Source organism: Neolamprologus brichardi, chromosome 1 (assembly GCF_056152115.1).
Source record: "Neolamprologus brichardi isolate AB-2024 chromosome 1, ASM5615211v1, whole genome shotgun sequence".
NCBI classification, from domain to species: Eukaryota; Metazoa; Chordata; class Actinopteri; order Cichliformes; family Cichlidae; genus Neolamprologus; species Neolamprologus brichardi.
Genome location: NC_142104.1, coordinates 20782694 through 20801528, shown reverse-complemented (window position 1 = coordinate 20801528; position 18835 = coordinate 20782694). Strand labels below are relative to the sequence as shown.

Below are 18835 nucleotides of genomic sequence, written 5' to 3'. Positions count from 1 at the left end.
ATTTTATTTATGTAGCAAAAAATCACAACAGTCCCCTCAAGTCACTCTAAATTGTAGGAAAAGACCCTAAAAAACAGAGAGAAAACCTGCAAAATCAGACGACCCCCACCATGAGTATATAAGCAAGCACTTAGTGACAGTGGGAAGGAAAAACTCCCTTTTAACAGGAAGAAACCTCCAAGAGCTGAAAGCAGCTCCTTTAAAAATGTTTTTCTACCTATAATTCTACTCATAGGTAGAAAAACTAAACAGACACAGTATGCCCCCTTTGTTAAAGGTGTAGACATTGAAACCATGGAGACAATCCACTCATGAGTCAAATGATTATAAATCAAACTACTAAGATCAAACCAATACATTGAGAGACGCCCACATTTTGTGTACTGATCTTGTGTGGAATTGAAGTGACCTGATCCTTCATAAATCAAGCATAGTTTGTACATGTACTGTTCCATAAGAGGAAGTGAATACACAGTTGGTATATCTAATGTCTTTAAGGTTATTCTCCTGTTTTTATGGGGTGGCATGGACAAAAAAAAAAAAAAAAAAGAAAGGCGTATATATTTTGGGCTCACACAGACAAACACAGACACCAATAAAAATCAATGAGAACTGCTGATACTTGAGGGATGGTGTTTTATGACAGCTATAAATAACAACAAAAATCTGTTGCCTCCACAGTGTAGATAAGGGTGAATGGTTACATTAGACAAACGTACGTATATTGATGCTACATAAGGGTAACAACCATTCATTGATGTATTTATGGCACAATCATCAGAGGACACTGTGGTTTGAAGGACTGCACAGCGAGAAGCCAACAAACTTTTACAACTTAATGAGCTGGAATACGTCAGGTCAGGGGCTACCGATGCTTTATAGTCCAGCACGGGTCCATGTGAAAAAAAAAAGAAAATAAAATTATGTTTGTCATATTGTTTATGGCTCTGAGTCCACCCGCTATTCTTAACACTGTCACTGCCACTTTGATCCCGGTGGAGTATTTGACACGAGCTGCTTTTCTTTTCACAAACGGTACCGGAGCAATTTATTTTTGTGTGTGTGTGTCTTGCCAATCAGCTCATCACGGCAGACAAATTAATCTATGTAGGTAACGTTTGGCACTAGCTGGGTCAGGTGATAAAGACAGGGACAGAGAGAGACGATGAAGAATATAAGAGTGGTTATGATACAGAACAGACAGACGCTGAAGTTGGAAAAATGAAAAAATCTAAATCAAAACACCAAGCCCCACAGTTCCACACCTGGAAATAGAAGTCGATAAAAACTTTGGAAACACAAAGGTAATTACAGGATCGCAATGTACAATATGTCAGCTGTGTGTAGAAAACAGATGCATTCATTTGATTATTTTAAAAATATATCTTTATATGCACATACTCTTTTGTACAGCGGCTAAACACTTGTTTGGTATTAAAATGTGCACATCTGTATCTATTTTGTGTCTTTAAATATTACTATCTCAGTTTGCACTGCTTACTTAACATTTTCTCCAAACAGTATGATTCAATAACGTGAGAAAGGAGCTAGGCGACAGTTCTAACTTCCCTTTGATATAATGTCTTATTCTAGTGGAATGCCAAGAGTTCTTTAACCTTCCTCATGGTAGGTTAGAATATATATTTATATGTATATATATATAGAAACAAAACCAAAGTGACATGAAACTTTGGATCCCTTCTTTGCAAACTGGCCAAGTCATAAGTGTGAACAAAAGAGAAAAGTTTGTCTAAAAGTCTGCATTTAGATACTGTACTGTTAAAATGAGAGTTTGAATTTTAAATCATTTTAAAATTCAATTGAAAAACCCTAAACAAACCCAAACACACTGTTATAGCATGTGTGCATGATGTGCTGCTGCTACAGAAGACACATTTGCAGTCTGCTGACAACCAAGAAAGGCCTTTCTCCAGTGAGATTGTAAAAAGGTTACGCAAATGGCCGAGAGACGGCGCATACCCCGCATGTCCCTCTGTCACAGAGAATTTCTCGAGGATTGCTTGAATTTGTTTGTAGTCGAGTTGTTCATTGAGAGATTACAAACTACTTCAGTCACCCAGATTTTTAATCTTCTTACGTTTGAAAGTGTATTTCATATTAATGACATAAACTCTTGCAAAATAATTATTCAACTTTGCGTGAATCCTGAGTAACCTTTAAAAAAATACTTAGAATCAAAAAAAAAGGAAAATGAAGAATCCATTCATTGAATCGGCACTCCTGATCTGAATGCGACATGTTAAACACCAACCAGAGGACATTTCACTCATTAGAAATCAACTGTTGCTAACAGGACAAACAAACATACATACAAATTACATAATAAAATAATTAAAAATGCGATCTCTTTCTCCCTGCTCATTCTCTCCGTCACATTCCGGACAAAAATGTTCACACATTCAAACGAAACAAAGGACAGAGAGAGAAAAACAAAACAAAACAAAACCCAAGAAGACAGGTGGTACGCATGAGTAAAAGCATCAAAAATGATGCATATATAATGCTATTAATCAGTCAACATTTCAGTACTGTCTCTGTGACTGAGTCTGATACAGTGTTTCGTGTCACCAGCAAGGAGAGAACTACACAAGCCTAGGCTCTGGGCCAATATGGACTTAGTAAAGGTTCAGACAGGCACATTTGATATATATATGTATATATGTATATATATATATATAATTCAAAAATATACCTGACATTGAAGCTGAAACAGTTTCAGTCTCTTGTCTTTCCTTTGGTAAAGGGTATCTACCATTTCATGATGTCATTTGCTTCAGTATGTTTCCTCTACCTTTCCTTTTGAAATACACAGAAACTGTTTTTGTACCTAAGGGAGGTGGTAAGTGTTAAGCGCTTTGCATTCAAGGCAGCATCACAGCCAGGTTACCATGGAGGACAAGTTCATCCTGGACATCAGTCCACGCTCTTCTTTTTCTGCACCTTCTGCCTCCTCAGTCCTGGTGCGTTTCTCTGGGTGCACTTGACTCTCCATGGGGTGAAAGTGCATAGGAGTTGGGCCCCCACCGTTGCAGTAAGGATCCGCTCACAGTAGTAAGGCCTTTTTGTTTCTCCAAAAACAACGTGACTGCTTAAGCGTTTGAGTGTCAGCACAGTGAATCTTTCAATATGTTTGTGTGGGCGTGTGTAAGAGAGAGGGAACGTGTGTTTTATGTGCATTTGTCAAATGTTAAAGTCGGTGAAAGGCAGGTGGTTGAGGGCCTCGTGTCCTTGTACTGCCTCTCCTTTTCTTGTCCACGCGTCTGCTCCTCTTGCTGCTACTGACGCTCCTCCCCCTCTTCCTCCTCTTGGATGACCTGGATGTCATCTGACGGAGAGGTGGGCAAACTGTCTGGCGGCTGCTGTTTGGCGAGCTCTTTGCTCTTATCCTCCTCATCGATGACCTTCTTCCACACCTTGTGGTTCTCTGTCAGGTGCTGCATGATGCTGCAGAACAACCTGCGCCGTTTTTTCCTCCTTCCTACAACAACACCAAAAATTAAAAAAAAAAAACAAATGTGTTTAGGGAATTCCACACTGGTGTAACTGTAGCGTAAACATGAATTATTCTTTATTTTCTCAACACATCAACCAACTCCCCGTCTGACCAGGGTGGGAAATAGTCAGAGTTTGGTGCCCTGATCATAGACTGTAATTAAAGGATGGACGTACAGTGACATCACTCATTAGTTTGTAAAGTCTCATTTATAAGCCTTGATTATTTATTTTTAAAATTTCACCAGACATCACAGGTGGAGGTGGATCCAACTAAGAAACAAGAAACGCTGGCCACTCTTATGATTTTTTAAAATCACAACAAACAAATGACATAAATAAAAACACTGTTTGATCAACTATTTTATGATAAATTATAAAATTATGTACTAAATAAACATCAACATGCCGTATGACTTGAAACCTGGGACTGAGACTGTAAAAGTTTCACAAGTGCTATAAATTACATTTTACTTTCATACAGATGGTCTTTAAGAGAGTCGCCCCCTGCTGGCTATCAGGACGAATGAGATATTTTGCATTGCTTTAACTTTTCAGACCTGCAGGCTTTGTTGATATATATACAGTGTATAAAACTGACCGTGCAACCAGGAATAGAAATAAATGCAACAATCAATGTCAACTAGGAACATTTCTGAACAAATTTTGAGTGTGCAATTAGAGTTGTATAATTACTGATATAATAATTATATAATTACTATTTGAGTTAGTAGCAGCCAATACTGTTAACAGCTTAACAGCTTAGACAAACAAAGACAGACAAAGTGGAAGTGCTGGTATAGTTTGGTGTAGGTATAAACTCCAAGTACAGCAAAGGTTTTAGCACTGGTTAGCGTAAAGGGACAGTTTAGGTTAGTAAAGACGTTGAAAATAAAGAAAAAAATCATTGACTTAGCATACAAGAACTGTCAGCCTAACAAAATGCATTGGCAGCAAGAGGAATCTTCTAGTGCAAAACACTGAGCAGACCGAGGAAGTCGGAAGCAGTTAAATCTGACCAAAACAAACAAAATCGCTCTCAACTATAACAACTATCATGGAAGCATGTAATTTTCTGTCTGTATATATAACAAAGTGACAACGGAGACTGAATGAGTCAAAGTTGATTGTTCTGCAATGTGGAGGGTTTTGTTTTTTTTTTGGACACAGTTCTATGCGAATTTCAGGAAAACTATCAAACAAATCGATACCAGGAGTTATAGCGTGCTATTCTTGACACAGTCATTTTGATATAACTTTTACTGGGGTTTTCTCAAAGCTGGACAAGGAGTACAAAATAGTACAAAAGTGCTAAATACTTTAGACTGTTACACTAAATTAACCAATTAGCTTAAAAACAGGGAGAGGTAAATATCAAAATGGCAGACAAGTCAATGTCATGCCGTTAACAGTCACATGACCACAAAACCCAAAATACTAAGAATGCCTGTCTCATAACGCCACCTGAAGTGGCTTTACTTAAAATTTGTGGGTACCACATCTTACTTGGTGCCAGCTCTTCTTCTAGCTCATCTTCCTCATCTTCATCTTCGTCTGTTTCGATGTCCACCTGGCCCTCTTCATCATCGTCATCCGACCCCTCTTCAGTGATCCAGTGGCCAGGAAGTAAGCCAGCAGCATCGTAGGAGTTACAAAGCGGTCCTACAATGTGTGTGATGAAGGACTCCTGCAGCTTGGCCAACTGAGGGGAGGAGCGGTCCATGAAGGGGCTGATGGGTAATCCCAACCTGGATTCTTCATCTCCCTGCAGATTAAAACCGCAGATTACAGACATTTAGAGATGAGATTTGATATTTGATGCAAACTATATCACAATCAGAGGAACAGAAAGCGTTGCGCGGCTCTGACTTTTTTCCTCGTATGACCACGCGCACACAAAAGCAGATTTGACACAAATTTGAAAGGTTTTTTGAGTGTTGATATTTCTTGATATTTCTTCTTTCCTGGTTTTAGGATCAGTTTTACAAGAGGGTGCACTCTCATTTTACAAAAAAGTTCAAATCTTCTAGAAGGAAATGCTTAAAGTTTAATACAGAGATAAAAATCTATGATCTATGATAACTAAAAACTCTCTGCAGCATTAGCACGCAGGCTGTACCTGTTCGTAGAACTCATTGACGATGCCTTCTGTCCATTTGAGGTGCAAGTCACGGACTTTGGCTGGTCCATTGATATCTGCCAACTTTATGCACACTTGGCACACCAGCAGTCTATCGTTCTCGTTGGTCCAATCAATTCCTGGACTGTTCACATCGTTCACCTATTTACAAAGACGGATGCCTTAGTACCACTTGTATCGTAGACTCATTATGCCATGTATTGCTCAACTGATTTTTTTTTAACTTAACAACCTCTCAATGCTTAAATCAATGTTTTGCAGAAAATTATACTTTTTGTAAGCTGTCTGTTCAAAATATTTCATCTCAGACCTTGGAATTGAATTCAGCCAGGAAATCAAAGTGCTTCTTGAGGTCTGTGGCCAGTATAGCCTCGATGACGAGGAAACGAAAACGCTTGAATTCCATGTGATCCAGGTTGACAAGGAAGTTGAACTCAGGTTGGGAAAGGTAGAGGCTCCAGGCAGATGCTGCATGGTGGTTCTCCAGCACTGAGCGGTCATTGTACAGCACAGCCTACAGCGCCCAGGAGGACAAAAGCACAAGGTGTCAGAGTGGCACACTAAAATGATTCCTAAAAAGTTCTAAAAGGTTAATAATAGGGTTGCTCGTGTTGTGCGTATGAGCTGCATAACTTGTATTGTGTATAAAATCGCAAAGGTATCGATTTTTAAATCCTGGGTGATCGTTCTCGAGTTATTGTATTCACTGTTTAATAACAAAGTCCTTAGATCTCAAGGTCAAAGGTCATTGTTATTCAAACTAATCCAAGACTCTTAGTAGATTCGCCTATTGCATCAAACTGTCGACAAACTGTCAAGTCAGGTGATGAAGAAGTGATAATTTTGCCTTGTTCTGCAGCCACAGTACTTGTGCACTTGGCAGTCAATAAATCGACCATAAAGTCGTCCGTATAGCAAAGTATTCTATGGGCAAATGTGAGGCCATCATTCTCAAGCAGCTAAAACCTGGCCTAAACTGGATCATGTAGCAGGACAATGTTACGAGCAAGAAAAAGAAAAGAATCAAGGCGTTTAATGGAGCAGTCAACGTCTAGAATCAACCTGACTGAAATGCAGTGGCAGGACCTTTGAGAGAGCTGTGCATAAATGAATGCAAACCTCAATGAACTGACACAATGCTGCAAAGAAGAGACAACATTCAATGATTCAGAGATGGTCTGAATCTTAGATCAATCTTAGTATGTAAAACTTAAAGAAAACTTAAGGAAGTCAAATGACCCTTAGATGACCCTGATTTTTCTTTTTACTGTGACAAGCAAAGGCGCAGACACAGCTGAAAGCATCTACTGGTTGAAAGGTATCAAATGATAACAAATGTTAAAACATTTGATACCACAAAATACTTAAGATCCTTTCAACAGACATAGTGGTTGTCAACATCGTTAGCAATCAATAGGTCCAAGGTTCTTTTCTCCTTTTCTTTTAACTCACTTTCCTAGCATGAAACCCAGACAGAGTGAGCGCTATCGCTGGACATGTCGTCAAAATACAATATTTAAACTGGGGCAAGTGGTTAACCGTTTCATCGCTCATTTATATAACTCACCACCAATGAGGGAGCATTAACTGGCCATGTGGTGACAAGCTAATCTTGCACATGATCTTCATTTGTAGAGATAACTAAGGAAGTCTCAGGAAATCAAATAACACCTCAGCATAAAATAGCCTGTCAGACAAGCACAAGTGTGGCTCGTGTGTCACGCAGCGGTGATGTAAAGAAAAGTTAAAGATTAACTGAAAAACCGGACACTGATTACACAAAGACAAACCACAAAAAATACCACGTGAGGCAATCTGATACCGAGGGGTACGCAAGCTAAAATTTAACATTATGCTTACTATGTTACAGAGAACATTACTGAATTAGCTGTAATGTTATCTCTAGTGTACGAACCTAATGTATCTGATGTCACTATATTGCTAGTAATGTTAATACAATAAATCATACATCTTATGTCCAGTGGCAGTAAGCATGCCTTGGGGTGGAATCGGAGGAGTGTAAAAGTAAAGCCACACAATATCCGCCGGGTGACACTTCAGGGAGGCACAATCAATGCTGCACAGACAGCCATGTGAGTTTCTGTATGTACACGAGGCTTGTCTCAGGCCAAGTGTTGATATTTGCTCTTGGGCTGTTGGTCTTCAGGGAAAACAGGTTCCAGCGCCTTTCAGGCAATGACCATCAACAGTCAGGAAGTAATTCACCCTGCAGACTTTGACATATATGTATTTTTTAACATCTTGCTTTGTTTTATGGAAGATACTGTTAATTTCCACAGGAAGCCTAGAGGACTATATAGACTGGCCACCAAGTCTGAGACCCAAATAAAAACTTCTGTGCTCGGTTTAGCGTGAAGGCAGCAAGTCTGCAAATGTCGCCACTATGTGTGAGACACCACATCTAACACTGCTGTACTAGTAGACAAAGCGCAGGACAAATGCTAAGTGATTCATCCGCTTAAATAGGGGTGTAAGCTGAGTAAGTATAACTAATAACAACATTTTGTATACGCTGTCTTCACCACTCCATTTTCAGCAATCCATGAAAATGGCACTTTGCCTTAACCCATATTTTGAATTCATATTGTTATCCTCTGTTTCTGTTATGTCTGCAACCCTTTGAAGTACTAGCAGAAAGTGTATGCTACCTGAGGTGCATTAGTGGCTACTAGAAAGGCATTTGTGCGACCAGGGTGGTCATAGTCGTGCATTGCAGCTGCTACATAAAGGGCCATGAGCTCCAGGGCAGGGATGTTCCAGGACAGGCAGCCATAGCTGTCATCTGAAATTGAGGAGCTCTTGGACGAGGCGTAGGATATCCTGCCTGGAGAGATTCCACTATCTGAATCTGGAACATAACAAACAAGACTGATGAGTCTCAGCAATAAAAAAAAATGAGACAGATTACACTTTTAGCTCTTTTGTAATTAAGCAAAACTAAACTGGAGCTAATGTAAAGGTCTCCATACACCTACATGCACACGCACACGCACACACACACACACACACACACACACACACACACACACACACACACACACACGCAGAGAGAGAGAGAGAGCGTTCTATGCCAGCGCTGTTTTAGATTTCATTTCCCAGATCACTTCCATTTTCTCACTCCCCCTCTCCTTATCAAATGACAGCTGCTCTGGCAGCAGTGGGTGCACGTCAGTGGATAAGCCTCAGATAATTTCTAATAGAGCTTAAATATCATCTGCAGAAACGAGCCTGGGAATCTCTGCCATTTGAGCCAAACCATCTGCTTTCTTTAAACCAACCCATGAGGAAGAAACTCTTAAAAGCCACAAGCAGCAGTAACAGTGCAGGCACTTCCAAAGCATGCACACTTTAGCTAAGTTAACACAACAAGTCTAATTATGTTTAGTTGGCTGTATTTTTTTTTTTACCAGAACAGAAAAAAATGAGACTTAGAAGACCAAAGTGTTTTTGACCATTTAAATTAAAGATTGCATGTTAATGACATTTTTAAATTTTTTTTACAGTGTGAGGGAATCACTGGGAATCAATGTTGTGCGACCATGTGTTTGGACTGCAAACAGCATTGTCTAGAGCAGCTTTTGCACGTGCACTACGGCCCTGAACTTTTCAAGACACGGAGTAAATGTAAATGAATGTAAATGTTCAATTCAGACAGATCAATCACTGACTTTACCCCGAGACCTCTTAAGTACAAAGGTCGGATAATATCCGACTGAGCGCAAATCCAGGCCCTGTGTCCTGTCACCTGCACACTCTACCCCGGTGCCTCCCTCTGTCTTAACCAAATGGCAGTATTTCCAGTGGAGGAAACTGGAAATACAGCACTGGTTGGCATGTATGCACGAGAAAAGTGATTTATAAGATTATAATGTAATAGTACAGACTGTTGTTTACCTGTGTCACTCCCAGTCACATGCTCACTGTGGATCTGCTGGAACCCAGGGATTGGTCGAGTGGTCAGGTACCAAACAGCGTGCAGCACATCAGTAGCATGTACCCGATTATGATCTGTGTGTTTTTAACCATAACAGTTTAACTTAGAAATTATTACGCTTGATTATTGCAAAAATAAACATAACCATGTATAAGATTTCTTATAAGAAGTCTTAAACACTGCACAGCGCAACACTCACAAGGAATGTCTCTGTATCCATTTTCCAGAGCACAGAAGTATGTCATGAACTCCCGCACAGGGATCTTGAAGATCTCAAAGAGACACATATCCTGGAAAAGGGTGTATGTCACCTGGGGAAAGAAAAGCCAGCTTTACTAAAACACCCATCCGAAAACAGGAAAGCCAGCGACATCACATCAGTTTAGTGCTACAGTAAAACAAAGTAGATTCCACAAGTAATAAAGTCCACAATTGGCTCAAACTGAATCACACTCATAATCATAATCAGTCATAACTTAGGGAGGAGGTACCAGAGCATCCAGGCTCCACTAGACTGCTGAAAATGTATGAAGCTGTGCCTCTGGTGTACCTCTTCTAATTTTGGTAATCAAAGTTTACAAAAAAACTGGACGTATTCACTTCAGACTAAAAGGTTTAAAGTCTATCCAACAGGGAAAACAATGGTCATTATATGCTACTAGCAGAACTGCTTATCAGATATGTACATATTGGGTTTGCAGTTGTTACTAACATAGCTTAGGATCCTTCCGGTCTTCCCTCCTGTTTTGTCCACCAGGTCAAAAATCTGGAAGTTCCAGGTGTTCATCCTCTCCATGAGGGTCTCGTGTTCCTCGAGCATAGGATCTAGCATAAACTCCCGTTCATCCTGATGACACAAGATCATTAGGCTCATTATAGACAAACAAACAACAAAACAATGCAGTATTTTCCTTCTGATTCTGCAGCTAGCCTGCTGACAGTTTGATCAAAGATTTGCAAATATTTTGTTTGCTGGTCACCGCTAATGTACTCTTCTGCTGATAGCAGGACCTCACATGGCGTATGAAAACGGTGCTAAACACCTTGCTTCATATGTCCGATAAACTCCCAGGAAGTTGTCATTGAAGGCTTTTTATAGCTTCTTTGGGCATTGGATGGTCTGACCTTGGGAGGAATTTGCTGAGATATCTGATCCTCGAAGGCCTGAGCAATAAGACCAGTTTTTTGGTCTGACTGCTCCAGACCAACAAACTCCCCAAACGTCTCACACTTGTTGATGATCAGTTCTTCAAGTGCATTTGATTAGCAGTATCTGGCTGCTAATCACCCGCTTAACTTCTACGGGAACGGTGCACTTATTTTTTTTCACAGGTTGTTCTCCGGTCGATAATCACACTGTGAGTAAAAGCCCTCTGATTAAGCTCACCTCTGATTCCTGAGTCTGCTGGTCTGTGCTCGTGCTCTTCTCCTTCTCCTCCTCTGTCAGCCTCTGGTCCCCCCCATCGTCTGGGCACCCATCTTCAGACACATCCATCTCCGAACTCTCCTCCCTAATCAGAGGTTCTCCTATGAACTCTGGCCCTTCCCCTGCTATGTATAAATACATAAAACACAATGTAAAACCACCCAGTAATGCATCACATCCAGAGAAAAACATTAGCACCTTACATAGCTTATAGAAGTTTTATGTTTTCAACCCTAAGACTCGAAACTGTGCCATTGTTCCATAACATCTAACTATTTGTACCTGAGCGTCTCCGCTGAGCCTCAGTGGTGTACGGTTGATGGGATTCCCCTGTATCACTGTTGCCCTTGAGCATCTGACGACCACAGCTAATAATCACAGACATAACCAAATGCAATCCATCATATACCTTAACGGCAATCACTGATAGACTGGATAAAAGATGACAGTGTGGCGTGTCTCTTCAGTTCTGCAGGTCTCACCTGGTGCAGAGAAGTAAGGCGGAGCTACGGAAATCAGGGGAGTTTATTGTGTAGCCCAAGGGTTTATGCAGGTTCAGATTTACACTAGGCTTCGTCAAGAAGTCAGCCGTGTCTGGGAACTCCACAGGCAATCGAGGAACAAGGGATGATGAAGAACCAGTGCCCACAGCGGGAGGACTGTGGCTTGGAGAGGTGACGGGGCTCAGGCTCGGTGATGTGCCTAGAGAGAATAAAGGGAGTGCAGGAAAAAACAAAAACAGAGTCAAACACGAGTAATAAACAGACGTGCAGTTAGTCCGAGGAGCTTTATATTTAAGTCTCACCTGCTCTCCTGGGCCCTGCATGGTATGTGAGGGTGACAGAGGAAGATCTCTGCTTGGGAATGGTGAGCAGGTTTGCATTAGGCCCATTGGACAAACCTGAGCTGCAGGACAAAAACACATATATTAAACACGGGATTTATCAAGAAAATATAAAAAGGGTTTCTTTTTATCAGATGTTATGCATCATCCAGACAAAGAACAACAGTTCAAGGCTACTCTGGCAAGCCAATCACATTACACCACAGAAACAAGGACAAAAAAAAAGGTGCCAACATAGCCAATCCTCTCCTGCCATCCAGTGGAGACACACGGTAACAGGCACTGCACCCCACTGTCACTATAGTAATTCAAACCAATTTTGAAATGAATTTATTTAAAGCTTCTAAACCCATTTTTAACACTGAAGCGTTATGCTATAATTAATAAGTCCATTCCTTGATTGTGCATCAAAGAATAGATTTACCAGTCCTTGGTTCATCGAGGTAGCCTTAGTTAAAGAAGAGACAACTGTACTAAAAGTACAGTGATTTATTTACATTTGGGTAAAAGTATCACTGCACTTACTTTTCATGATAACTTTCATTATGACTTTCTGGCAATAAAAGGAACAAGTTAGATCCTGCAAGAAAAGCAATTTTATCTGCTCCAAAACAGGAGAGATTCAAGTAAGAGATAAATAACGTGCGCTAGCAGCTCTACAGATACTCTTGTGTTTCTGGGAGGTGGTAAGGTAGACGGCTGAGTTTGTGATGAGTACCTGATCAAGTTGAGGTCAGGGTGGGGTCTCTTGCCGTTGTTACGTTCCCACCGTAAAGAGGCGCAGTCAAGAGAAGGGAGTGTGGAGGATGCAGATGAGGTGGAACTACGCCTCGGCTGAGGGGTGGGGAGGCTGTTTCTGCTGTTCAAACCCTGATTGGTGAAGAAAGATCCAGTGATAAATATATGTTTTATACAGTAACATTAACATCATAAGTTAACTTGGCTGACTATCTGAAACTAGTAATCAGTTTTATGGCTCCAGAACTATTTCCCATCACAAGCCAGTGCTGGTTAAAACTATTAATAACTGATAAGGGACTAGTTTTGTGCAGTAGTAACACTTGTTCCCACCTTAATAGGTTTCCTATCACTCCTCTCTACAGAGTCCTCCACCTCATCGCAGGAGTAGAAACCTGGAAAGGGGGTAAAAGGGTTGACCCTGGGGCGGCATGAGCCTGAAAACGTCCCCATGAGGCTGGAGATGCTGCGCAGAACTGAGATAGTGTGTGGAGGCAGCGACGAGTCCATGAGCAGGTCTGAGACCAGATTCCTGGCCTCGTTGATGACTGAAAGGTCCACACCGTTGCCGCTCACTGCACCCTGTTGTAAATGCACATACACTGCACAGGTTAGGGAGCAGAGCTGCAAAGGCAGACATAAAATGACAGTTAAAAGTTTATGGTTTGTGGTGTCTAGTAGACTCCTGCTGGAGTGTGAGTACTGGTTTATGGCAGATAGGTGGCCAGGAATAGTATGAGGTTTATAATCACGTTCTTTATTTCTTCACGCTCTCTTTTATGAATTCCACTTTCCCATAAATTACACATAAACTGTGCAAAAACATGAAGAAGGCACTTTTTGGTTTCCACTGACTGTTATGTCTTTGTGTAAATTGCACAATGTACATCAACTTTATATACAGTCACGTGATAGATAAAGATAACGTTTTCACAGGACTCTATTCATCACTGTAAAAAACTAACAACCCATGACTCAGCCACTCGTAGGTCTACTTTTAACAGCAATAACTTGAAGTTATCGTTTTCTTTATGACTTTATCCATCTCTTACATCATTGTTTTTTTTTACCCGCTTCCTTTACAGCATTGCTTCAGTTCAATGAATTTTGGGCATTTGTGCACCCACAGTTCCTTCAAAGTCACACCGTTTCAACCAGGTTGATTTTGGACACCTTGATGCTTTTCTCTTCAGCCATTCTGCTGCTGCTCTGTTTGGGATTATTGTTCTGCTGTTTGGCCTATTTTAGGCTGAGCTTTAGCTCTCAGTTAAATGGTCTCACATTCACTGACAATTCATTGTCAACCCAATAACTGCAAGGTGCCATAATAATGTGGCCGCTAAATCATCAACCCTCCACCACCATGCTTAACAGTTGCTTGTGTAGTGTTTGTGTTGATGTGTTTGTGTTTGGTTTTCCCCAGATGTGGTGAAATGTATTACAGCCAAACATCTCTACCTCGGTCTCATCTGTGGTTTGTTCGGATGCAGTTTTGCAAACCTAAGCAATTTTCTTCTTAGAGAGAAGATGCTTTGCTCTTGCAACCCTTCCAACGAAGCCATACTTGTTCAGTGTTTTTGAACTTTAGCATTTAACATGCTAACTGTGACCTATTAAGTCTGAGATGTAGCTACTTGGTTTTTTTTGCAGTTTCTCCAAGCATTTCACGCTCTGACCTTGGGTTGAATTTCCTGGGATGTCCACTCCTGGAAATCTTGTGGCATTTTGTAACACACACTTGAATGCTCCAGACTAGAAACTAACTTCTTCTAGAAACTTCTGCGTTTCTGGTGCTGCTCACACTTGCGTTTACATTTAATCAAGTACATTTGATAAGCAGCACCTGACTGCTACTTGCCCTCTTAGTTCCTATGGATGGAGTAAGGGTGTACTTCGTTTTTCACAGAACTGCAGATCCGATGTGTAATTTAAGTGTTCCCTAATTGTTTCTAAACACTATGTATTGTTTCCAACTTCTTCTTTCACTTGATTTCTATTTTATTGACTCCTTATCCCTCTTCTCTTCCTCTAGCCTTTTGCACAGCAAGATAATAAAAATAGTGTACGTGGATGAAAACACACTGTCTAGACCAGAAATTTGGATTATTGAAGTGACATGCTATTGTCTAAAGTGAAATCCCCAAAATTGAGAGCGCAATCTGTTACAGGGTTTTATCCCTTCTTTTTTTAGTGCAGATTTCATATGAAATGCTGTTGTTTGTGAGACACAAGAGCAAAACCTGACAAAAAGGTTGCTGTATGAACAAAATACGTGTTTTAACTTAATGCACTAAACCCGAACTATTCTCTGTGGGTGGACTACAGACTGACTATCTAAAAGAAACTATATAGGCAGTGTGTTTCCTGAATTACCCACAACCTTAAACCCCCATAAACATGCGAGCTAAACAAAGCACAGCACTGACCTGATACTGTGGTTTGTACCAGTGTTTCAGATCCCAGTCCCATAAGATCATCTGAAAAGAAGAAACAAAGGAAACGTCAGTCAAATGTCATCTTTGTATGTGTGTTTATTTATAACAGAGAATATGAAATGTATCTACACAGATGGAGCTCGGGCTCTAACCTATGCTCCACTTTGAGCACAATGCTTTATGACTTTATAGAGCAGGCGCCGGTGGGCCACAAACAGACAGCTTCTGCTCGTCTGTTCTTCGTGTTATCTAAACATTAAACACAACAGTGTAGTCGCAGATTACATTAGGGATTCCCCGTGCCACAAAATACAAATTTTACTACAGGTATGCTAATGCAGTCTGCCTGAGTGACGGCAGACAGAGGCCTCTCACTGAAAGCAAAAGCAGAAAAGCAAACCACGAAAACCACCAAGGTGCGTCTACAATAGAGCTATGAGATCTTATCAAGCCTCAACTACGTCAATTAGAAGCGCTATCTGTTGGTAACTACAAAGGAGCTCTCACATATTACAGAGCTGCACAGTCAAAGTGCTGCACAAGTTGTTTAACAGTATGTTTCAGGACATGAAATAACCTAAACCTTTATGACAGCGTATACAAATGTAGCAATTTGTAAGTATTTGAATTTATTTATCCTCTTGCACATTTTCCGTTTTCCCTAACATTTCAGCCATGCACTTTATAAAATATATGCATATGCATTTCTGGATAGCATAACAAATCACAACGTGAAGCTTACGAACTGGATAAATGTGTGTTAAAAAGTGAACTTTCATGTGTAAAAATCCAGACATTAAACATCCCTTTTGCAGCGCCAGCATGCAGTCTCACCCCGCTCCACAAGAGGGAGAACCACATGGGAGTATGCCTCACACAGAAGCAGCATGAGTCTCATCTGATCATGTAAACACACATGCAGCCATGATACCTTCAGACATAATTAGGTCACAATCAGCAAAATCAAAAGCAAATTTTTATCATTCTGAAATATTACTGTTACACAGGACTGAGCAGAGGAACACTGAAAAGCAAAAAGTTTGCGTTTTGGCACTTAAATGCCAAAACTAGCTATTTTATACTATTTTTTTTGCCAGCTGCGGCATCATTTGTTGATTATGTCCATACAGTAATCTATTACTAAGCTTGATAAATAGATCAGTAGATCCATGCCATCTCCTCTAATCACTGACTGTTTCACTGATCAAAGTGGGATGATGGGTGTTTGTCATCAGCATCTGTACAGTGCTGCCAAACATTTAATATGGCAAATAAGCCCTGCCATGGCAACCCGACATAGAGGCCAGCAAACAATGCTCCATACACCATGGCAACGAGATGGCGGGAGACAGCCTGAGGACAGAGTTGTTGGCCTTCTGCTTGTTTACAGAGAGAAATAGAAGGGCCGAAACAGAGAGGGAGATGGGTAAAAGCTGAAGAAGCGGATGCCATTAAAGCCGGGATGGAGAGTAAAGGGCTGAGAACTACAGAGAGAGAGACAAAAAAAAAAACATGTGTACAAAAGCTGCCAAAACCTCACCGTTACACTAGTCTCTTCACTTCTCTCCTTCTCCTCTGCCTTACCTGAGCGCATAACGCACAACAGCACGGGCTCCTCCGTGATTCTCGCTAAGCTCAGAAACAGGAATAGCTGGATGAATCACTGCTAGCGCCACAACCGGTAAAGCTTGTGTCAAGAGGCACGTGCTCCTTGTGCACGTGACGCGATAAAAATCTTTCAATCAGCACGAGATATTGTCTCCAGCGACGTCACGGAATCATAGCATGGGGAAAGAAGCACAATTCAGCACACGTAGACACCTTTACGCAAGCAGCCGCACAGACACAGCAAAACACAAGTGAAATGCCATTCACCTCTTTCACCATTGTGCAAGCATTGCAGATATACTCGTCAAAAGTATTGTGCAGGATGGATATAACACGTACATGTTTATCCTTATGAAACAGTAATGCACCGATAATAAACATAGGTAATATAGGTAATAGGTAAGGTAAGTGCTATGACAGTTTTTCACATTGTGGTAAAGTTTTGTTTTGTTTTTACTCAAGCTAATTAAAAACTAGATTTGGATCAAACTAAACTAAACATGCTTGCAGCTTAATTTGACTTTTTCTGACATGATGCCGATTATGTCAGACCACCTGCTTATCTGATTAATTTAATTAATCAATACATTTTTTACGTAGGAGCAGTGACACATTAACAACTGAACATATCGCCTATATGTGATTCTGAGTAACACTGTGTGCATGACCTTATAAACGTGGCTATGAGGATTATTTTATTTCCAGGAGGGAAATTATCAGATGCACGCATTTTTAACAGTCAACTACGGGCAATGCAGGACATATGATATCCACTTGCTCTCTGTGAATTATCCGGATAATGTTGCATTGTTCTCACACGGAGTTTGTACTAGGGAGCTGCCAACCGACGTCTCCAGAGTATTTGAGCTTCTCTGCATGTGTGAAGATGGCTAGAAAGCGAGCTGTACAGATAAGAACACACATCAAAACACACTGGCAAATACTGATAAACATGGCATAACATGAAACGTGAAAATAACTCCTCTCACAGGTCATAAATATTTCCTAACAGGAGTCAATAAAACTGTGCGGGCCATTAGGCCTCCGGCTGGTTACACCTGTGTGTCATATTAGCTGGGCTGTGTGGTGCGAGAGGTGCTAGAACTGATAAAAACATGCTAATAAGAGTGCGTGGGGAGGGCAGAGAAATGGTATCAATGGCAGCCAGACAGGAAGGGCATTTGCATGTAGAGGAGCGGGGCACTGCTGACGTCAGTGTGCAGCGACACACACAGCGTCAGCAGCCCTCTGCACATGCACATGCTGATAATGAGGGCTAAGCTCTGGCTGTCAAGACCTGCGGAGGGGGACAAGATGATACAGCCTGATTGTTTTTAAGGCTATATTCAGGAAAAAAGTGCAATAGGGGTGGGGGGTGGAGGCACATCCTGAACTGACAGAAGTGTGCCTGTAGCTTAGTGTAAGAGCTCAGGCAGGCTAAGGAAGAAGCAGACTGGGATTAAAAATTGTCTCTGAACTTCTGACCTTGACAGACTTGCTACAAGGCTTTATCTTACATTCAACCGCAGATAAACTGGAAACCTGTGTGATAAAATATTTTGCTTTACTAAAATTCTTCAAATTTAGCATGCATTTAGCATTGCATCACAATGACTTTGTAAAAACTCAGCTGGACAGCCCACAGGGCCAAAGACTTTTGCTGGTCTCAACAGCAGCCCCATAGATCAGCAAGTCCAATGGGAAAAATCAGGGGCCTCCAGATGGCCAGGCCGCCTATGGCTGTCACCAGTGTTGTCAGGGCGACCTGGCAGGGCCATGGAAAATTCTTTGACTGTGGAAAGGAGCTCGTTCAAAATGTCATTCCTCTCTTTCACACTCATCTACTACTTCACTGGACCTGGAATTGTTCAGCGCGTGCCTTGCGCAAGCGAACATCTGCAAGTGTCCTTTGGAGTATTTTTACATACTATAAAACCAGTTTCTTGGTATTTGTATATATCAGACAAACTGTATCCTACTACAAAGAATACAAGTAGAGTTTCCACTTTGTGGTTGCTGCATCCACATATCTCAGACTCATATTTTATATGCAGAAAAGACTTTAAAAGAATTAAATTGGTAAACAGATGCTAAAGATTAGTGTCACCAATTCAGTGTCTGACCAAAGATGAAATATGGTCAAAATTCCCTCGTGTTCCTGAGCTGCAGCTTTAAA

General features: G+C 41.0%; 1 protein-coding gene across 2 annotated transcripts in view; it reads right to left on the bottom strand.

The window, feature by feature from the left end:
* Window positions 1-379: 379 nt before the first annotated feature.
* Window positions 380-18835, bottom strand: part of pde3b (phosphodiesterase 3B) — a 45983-nt gene continuing 27527 nt past the window's right edge. Inside the window, exons 2-16 of one of the 2 annotated variants that reach the window (XM_087839455.1) lie at window positions 15043-15093; window positions 12950-13198; window positions 12597-12748; window positions 11840-11940; window positions 11517-11736; window positions 11317-11402; window positions 10996-11159; window positions 10321-10455; window positions 9808-9919; window positions 9569-9682; window positions 8323-8522; window positions 5964-6167; window positions 5633-5794; window positions 5020-5278; window positions 380-3499 (exon numbers count right to left, since the gene is read on the bottom strand). In XM_087839455.1, coding sequence (XP_087695581.1) covers window positions 3297-3499; window positions 5020-5278; window positions 5633-5794; window positions 5964-6167; window positions 8323-8522; window positions 9569-9682; window positions 9808-9919; window positions 10321-10455; window positions 10996-11159; window positions 11317-11402; window positions 11517-11736; window positions 11840-11940; window positions 12597-12748; window positions 12950-13198; window positions 15043-15093 — 2412 coding nt within the window. In that variant the 3' untranslated portion in view covers window positions 380-3296. The remainder of the gene's footprint in view (window positions 3500-5019; window positions 5279-5632; window positions 5795-5963; window positions 6168-8322; window positions 8523-9568; window positions 9683-9807; window positions 9920-10320; window positions 10456-10995; window positions 11160-11316; window positions 11403-11516; window positions 11737-11839; window positions 11941-12596; window positions 12749-12949; window positions 13199-15042; window positions 15094-18835) is intronic. The other variant, XM_087839461.1, reaches the window with a different exon arrangement.